The sequence below is a fragment of the Gossypium hirsutum genome, chromosome A03, assembly GCF_007990345.1.
Source record: "Gossypium hirsutum isolate 1008001.06 chromosome A03, Gossypium_hirsutum_v2.1, whole genome shotgun sequence".
Taxonomy (NCBI): Eukaryota; Viridiplantae; Streptophyta; class Magnoliopsida; order Malvales; family Malvaceae; genus Gossypium; species Gossypium hirsutum.
The window spans coordinates 101,845,958-101,852,499 of NC_053426.1; the positions used below are offsets into that span (position 1 = coordinate 101,845,958).

Consider the following 6,542-nt stretch of genomic DNA (forward strand, 5'->3'; position numbering starts at 1 on the left):
AGATTTTTATTAAAAACGTAAAATTTAAATAAGATAAATATTTTAAAGAATTATTTAAAATTCAACAAAATACAATGGATACGTTATAATTTAAGAAATATATCCATTTCTACATATTCAAACAAATTTATTTAATTTAAGTTAGAATTGTGTTCAGGGGTCGTTCCCCAGCTTTCATCAAAGGAACCCCCAATCTGAACGCAGCCACTAGTATAAGAAATTTCAAAAACCAAGTCTCAACGTCAGGTTCTAGAGGAGGGAAGCGGTTAAGCCCTTCCCCAAGACCCCACGCGCCATGCACCACAATTACTTGCTGCTTGCGTCGCCTGACCTGAATCACGCCCTCAGAGCGCGTCATATATTGACTTCGGCTTTGTAATCAACGAGGCAACCCACCTGGAACTTTCTTTTCAAATAATCGTCAACCCAAAATTTGTACTTGTCTCCCTTTGGTAATTTCCCCTTCATCTTCTTCCTTCTATCTCCTGCACCTTTCCTAATCTTGCTAACTAAGGAACTAATATAATTTATTCAACTACTTTAATACTTACAAGAAACATCAAACAAAACAACCTTTTCCCCTTTATTATTATACAGACACCCAAAATCTAGAATAACCAAATCCCCGTTCGATTCTGGAAAAAAATGAAAATTATGCTGCTTCCGCCTTTTCCCAGTTGAAAACATGAGGAACCCGGTTCAAGTCTCTTCCTAAGAAAAAAAGAAACGGCTTATCTCCCCTATATACATAGTACTAATCATTTTCAATTTAAAAAAGCCCCTTTTTTTCCGTTGAGATTGTTGTTGTTCGCACATGGAGATTTTTACAAAAGCCAAGGCTGTGAAACTCAGGGGTCACCTTGAGAAATACTTAGTGGCCGACGATGATCAAGAAACCGTGCGCCAAAGTCGAAACAGCTCAGGCAAAAGAGCTAGATGGTTCGTGGAGCTTGTTCATGATAAACCGAACGTGGTCCGCCTCAGAAGCTGCCATGGAAAGTTCTTAGCAGCCACTGATATACCCTTTCTTTTAGGCATGACGGGTAACAAGGTGCTGCAAACGGTACCCGATAAGATGGATTGGAAACTCCAGTGGGAGCCTATAAGAGACGGCTTCCAAATCAAGTTGAAGACCTGGTGCGGTAAATTTTTGCGTGCCAATGGGGGGACCCCGCCTTGGCGGAACTCCATCACTCACGATGAGCCTCATACTGGAGCGACGCAGAGATGGATATTATGGGACGTGGAAGCGGTTCAGGTTCCAGAGTCGGACTCGGTATTGGAGTATATATCGTCAGTTTCGAGCTTTTCTTCGGTGTCCGATGAGGTTTTGGAGGCTTTGAGCGATGATGTTTTAGGGTCAGGCCCACAATCCCCGATCTCAGTCGTCTCCTCCATCAAGTCTCCGAGGTTTTCAGTGTTTTCAACCGGGTCACCCAAATTGTCACCCAAACAGGTACGTACTGTGCTTCGACTTTTACCTTTATCCTTAATTAACTCAGATGAGAAGGTAAAACACAATTTTTTATCACTAAATCAATAATTTGATTGACTGCCCTTAGTTTAAGTGATCTTATTGTTCTCAATTTCATAATCAAAAGTTAAAATTATTGATGGTATGATTAGAAAGAGTGAGAAGACAAGGTCATTAAAAACCTATACCTATTACTTTTGCCAATCTATGATTAACGAGACATATATTACATTGAATCCACGTTTACTCAGGTAACCTACCAATTAAAGACGTATCAATATTGTAGGTAGAGCTAAAATTTGACTAAGCATAAAAACAGGCTTAATTTCCTGCTTCTGGAAAAGCTTGTCTCGTGTGACCCTTTTGCTTGCTTAATGAGAAAGCATTATTAATGATATTAAAACGTGCAAGAAAATGACCCATGTTATTGTTAAAACCATACATTATATCATGAGTTAATTGAGACATTTGGATTGTTTGTGCCCTATTGGAAAATGGAATGCAGACGTCTAGTTAAAGAGAGTACTAATACAAATATATAGAGTTGGTATTACGTGAACCTAAGAGCAACGTTATGTTGGTGTTAGGGTTGATTAGAAACATTTCTTAATCAATTATGCTCGCATATACGAAGCGTAATAAAACGAAATATAAATACAATTTATTATAAGAGATTGCATTTGATTGTACACTAACTAAAAATCTCATGAAATCACCAAATTTAGAACAGATAGACTACTTAACAATTGTCATCAATAGTAGATTGCATATAATGATTATTTATGCAAGAAAAGAAATTGAAAGTGTATGATTCTTTCTGACCATAATATATATTTATAAAGCACACGTACAAATATTGAAATATATAAATATGTGTTGTTATGAAAATTTTGAAAGATAAAAAGGGCAAACCACTTAATTCACCTACTCTTCCGCACTAGGGAGCTCCACTTTTTCTTCTTTCTGGTTTCAATATCTGGAATTCGTCGACATCACCCATTTCTATTTTTCTTTTTCTTTCGTATATATAGAAATAAGTAAATGAAAATATTTTATTTTATTAGTTTTATAACATGGATGAATTTTTTTGAAAGATTCACATTTTAAAGGATTGGGGAAAATTACAATTATTTTTAACTTTTTACCCAAATATTGATTCGCAGGTAAAAAATAACCTTTTTTGTTTTGGTCAAAAAGAAATAATTTATGTGTTTGTCCTTTTATTAGTTGCTTTTCCTTGGCGGCAATGTCTTCATCTTATAGAAAAAAGAGGATAATGTGAAATGACTACACATTGTTTCCATGTTATATAATTAAAATTAAAAAAATATTAAATGTTATTATTCATAGTATATATTATTTACAAATAATTAATCAACCAAAGCTACAATAATCCTCGTCAATAGTCAACTAAGTTGAAGGGTTGCTTTGTGCATACGAAACATGAAAGATTTTGCGTCAGACACTGAAACATTGACTAGCACAACGCCCTAACCCAGAACTATGTAAGGAAATAAGTAACATCTCTCACGTGCCAAATCATCCGCAGCTCACACGGAACTTCTCCCTCGCAAACTAATATATGTACCTCTGCCACGTAATTGCCGCGTGTGCAAGCCCCTTTTCCAGCAATCCAGCTGCCCTCATCTACTTGTACATACAGACATAAATATGACTTCCCTTTCAGACGTACGAAAGAAAGAGAAAACAAAACCAAGTTGGGTTACGAGAAAATAGTAATAAGGTTTTGGGTTGGTCTTTGTTTGATTCTTGTGTTCACTTCGTCTGCCTTGTTTCAACAGGTAAACTCTAACAAATATCAGGCGGGGATGGATTTGTTCCTCAACGCCAAAGCGGTGCGCCTACGCGGTCATCATGACAAGTATCTCGTCGCCGAGGAAGACGAAGAATCCGTTTCACAAGACCGAAACGGATCCTCCAAAAGCGCTCGATGGACCGTCGAATTCGTACCCGGGTCAGAAAACATTATCCGCTTAAAAAGCTTTTACAACAAGTATCTCACCGCCTCCAACCAGCCCTTTTTACTTGGGATGACCGGTCGAAAGGTGATTCAGTCGCTGCCTAGGAGGCTCGACTCGTCGGTCGAGTGGGAACCTATTAAAGTAGGATCTCAGGCAAAGCTCAAGACTCGTTACCATAACTTTTTGAGAGCCAATGGAGGGTTACCGCCTTGGAGGAACTCGGTCACCCACGATATTCCTCATAGGACGGCTACTCAAGATTGGGTGTTGTGGGATGTTGATATTGTGGAGATTCAAGTCCAGTCTCCAGGGAGTGGTCCACGGCCCTCGGCCCCTCCTGCTGTTCCTCACGCTGGTTCCTTGAACTTCGAACCTACTTCACCTTCTGCAGTTTCTGCCAATTCTGGAAACTTTTCAAGACAAGAGGTTTGAAGATCTAAACTTTACCTTTAAGAGTTTTTTTTTTGGGGGGGGTATCCGAGTTAGAGCAGGGAAAAGGATACTTCTTTGAATAATTTAACTATATGATGAATTGGGTTGGTTTTTTATTATTATTTATTGTTGTCATTTTTTTAAATTTGCAGTCAAGTGATTCATATGTGGGTTCATCACCTCCAAAATCCGAAGGTAGGACAATATACTACCATGTAGCGGATGAAAATGGTGAGGTTGATGATGAGGCAGTAGAGGGGTACTCTTTTAGTTTTAAGGGCAATGGAGTGGATGAACTAACTCATAAATTGAAGGAAGAGACGGGCCTTGAAGATGTGGTGGTGTGCACTCGCAGTCCTTTGAATGGGAAGCTTTTTCCTCTCCGATTGCAGCTTCCTCCTAATAACTCCGACATGCATGTTGTTGTAGTTCCATTAGCCTCCAAAGGTAAGAGACTTCTCTTTGAGTTGGTTCTGAATTTTCCGTTCACTCTTATGCTGAATGCATACCATAGTAACTCATCTCTTCCATAAAGTCTATGCTTGGTAATTGTACTGTTGTTTCTTAAGTAGCTCATTATAACTCATTTTTCAATGTTCTTTTGGTTGGGTGTTACAGTGGGAAGAAATTTTGCGAAACAAGGAATTAATATGTGAGAGCTCCATGGAAGGAATGTAATAGATATTATGGCGACATAACATGCCTTGTACATTCTACTCATCAAGTCTTTCTTACACTAGATTTAAGTATTGAATGAGTCGGCAACATCCCATTGCGTTTTTCAGCTATAAGTTGGGTAAAAGTCCAGTGGAGAGTGTAATGTTCCTGCCATGGCAGAGATTGATTATATTGTGTAGAATATTGACGTGGATACATACTTTTTATTTATTTATTTATTTAAGCGCTTCAATAATTGGATTTTGATGTATAAAGATTGTAACAAAACTTATTTCAAATCCAAGATATAGATCATCTTATTGCTTTGCCTCTTCAACATTTTTCATCCATAAATGATGCGGGGCTTGAGGGGAAGTGGGATGCCACCGCAGACTGGTGCTTCAGACGAATGTAGGCGGGCCTGGAATATTGATAAATGGAAGCCACGCCCACTATCTGTTTATTTAATTATAAAAATGAACAAAGGTTCTGGAGATGTGGTCATAGGGTTGGGCTTGAGTTTGGATGTGTAGTATATAGTAGTACCATTTTAGCAATACATTATTGGACCCTATTCACATATCTTTCTTTTAAGATACTAATTTTTTTTGTGTACTTAGAAATTATAATTACATCTATAAAAATAATATTATATAATTAGATGACACATTAGATGCTGGATTTAAGCTTTAAATGTTGGAGCAAATCTTATTCTATATTTTATACAAGTCTAAATTTTTTGTGTAATTTTTTTTTGTCATAGTAATTTTACCCGAAATTTCAAAAATTTTGGGTGGAATTTTTTGGGCAAATAGCTTTGTCCTTAAAGAAGTCTTTAAGTTTTTTGTGTAAGCTTTTCTTTTATCATAATATTTTTTCTCGAACCTTCAAAAATTTTGGGTGGAAATTTTTGGACAAATAGCTTGGTCTTTAAACAAGTCTATTTTTTATATCCAGTCCATTGGATCTCGATCAGATCTAGAATAAAAATAAATCGGATAACTAAATCAAATCAAATTCTCCAAATATTATTTTCTCTATCCGCAATATTCGAATTTGGCCTCTTACTTTCAATCTAATTGAGTTTGATGGGTAATTACAATTAGGCTTAGTACCTTCTTTGGCCCTTGTATTATAGCTAAATTATCATCTGGCACATGCACTATTTTTTATCAGTTTGGTCATTATACTTTACTTTTGTTATCAGTTTGGCCTCTATACTTTAATTATGCAATTCCCGTTACCTCAACATAAATTTCTGTTAAAAAAAATTAAACCAACCAATGACACACAATGATGCCTTACAATTTTTTTCAAATTCACTTAAAAATTTAAAAAGTATAAAAATATTAAAATTTCAAAAAAATCATAAAAGTTCTATAAAAAAAACCCAAAAAATATGAAAACTAAAAATTATAAAAAAATATTTTTTTTTGAAAATTATAAAAAATCTAAAATTATGATTATGCAAAAATTCAAAAAAAATTAAAAAAATATGTGTGTTAGGAATTTTAGGTCTTTGGAAAATTTTAGAATTTCATGGCACTTTTTACAAAAAAAAAACTCAACAGTCGTTAAAAATATAAAAAAAATCATAAAAATGTAAAAGAATTCGTAAAATTTCTAAAAAAATACCATAAAATTCTTTAAAAAATTCATAAAATTTTAAAATTTTATAAAAACCAAAAATTCGAAACAAACTTATCTTTTTAAAATTTATGAAATCTTTTAAATATTTTAGAAGTTCTGACTAGTTATATTTTGAAAAAATATATTTTTTATAATCTTCAAAAATATATTATGATTTTTTATACATGATAATGTATTGGTTTAATTTTTTTAAAATGGATAATGAAATTGGGATAACGGATTATACAAAATGAAGGAGAGGAACAAACTAACAAAATTATAATAATAATTTAGGTATAATATTAGAGTAAAAAGGTTACTAAAGGAAGGAGGGTTGATGCAGGAAAACTATGTCCTCAATCACCTGG

The 6,542-nt window shown here is 34.8% G+C and overlaps 1 protein-coding gene across 1 annotated transcript; it reads left to right on the plus strand.

Moving 5' to 3' along the window:
• The first annotated feature begins 239 nt into the window (after nt 1-239).
• On the plus strand, nt 240-4,882 carry LOC107886652 (uncharacterized). Its single transcript, XM_016810696.2, has 4 exons — nt 240-1,456; nt 3,277-3,882; nt 4,041-4,335; nt 4,507-4,882. Exons 1-4 carry the CDS (start codon nt 815-817, stop codon nt 4,542-4,544), a joined length of 1,581 nt encoding a protein of 526 aa, XP_016666185.1. The 5' UTR covers nt 240-814; the 3' UTR covers nt 4,545-4,882.
• Nucleotides 4,883-6,542: the final 1,660 nt, after the last annotated feature.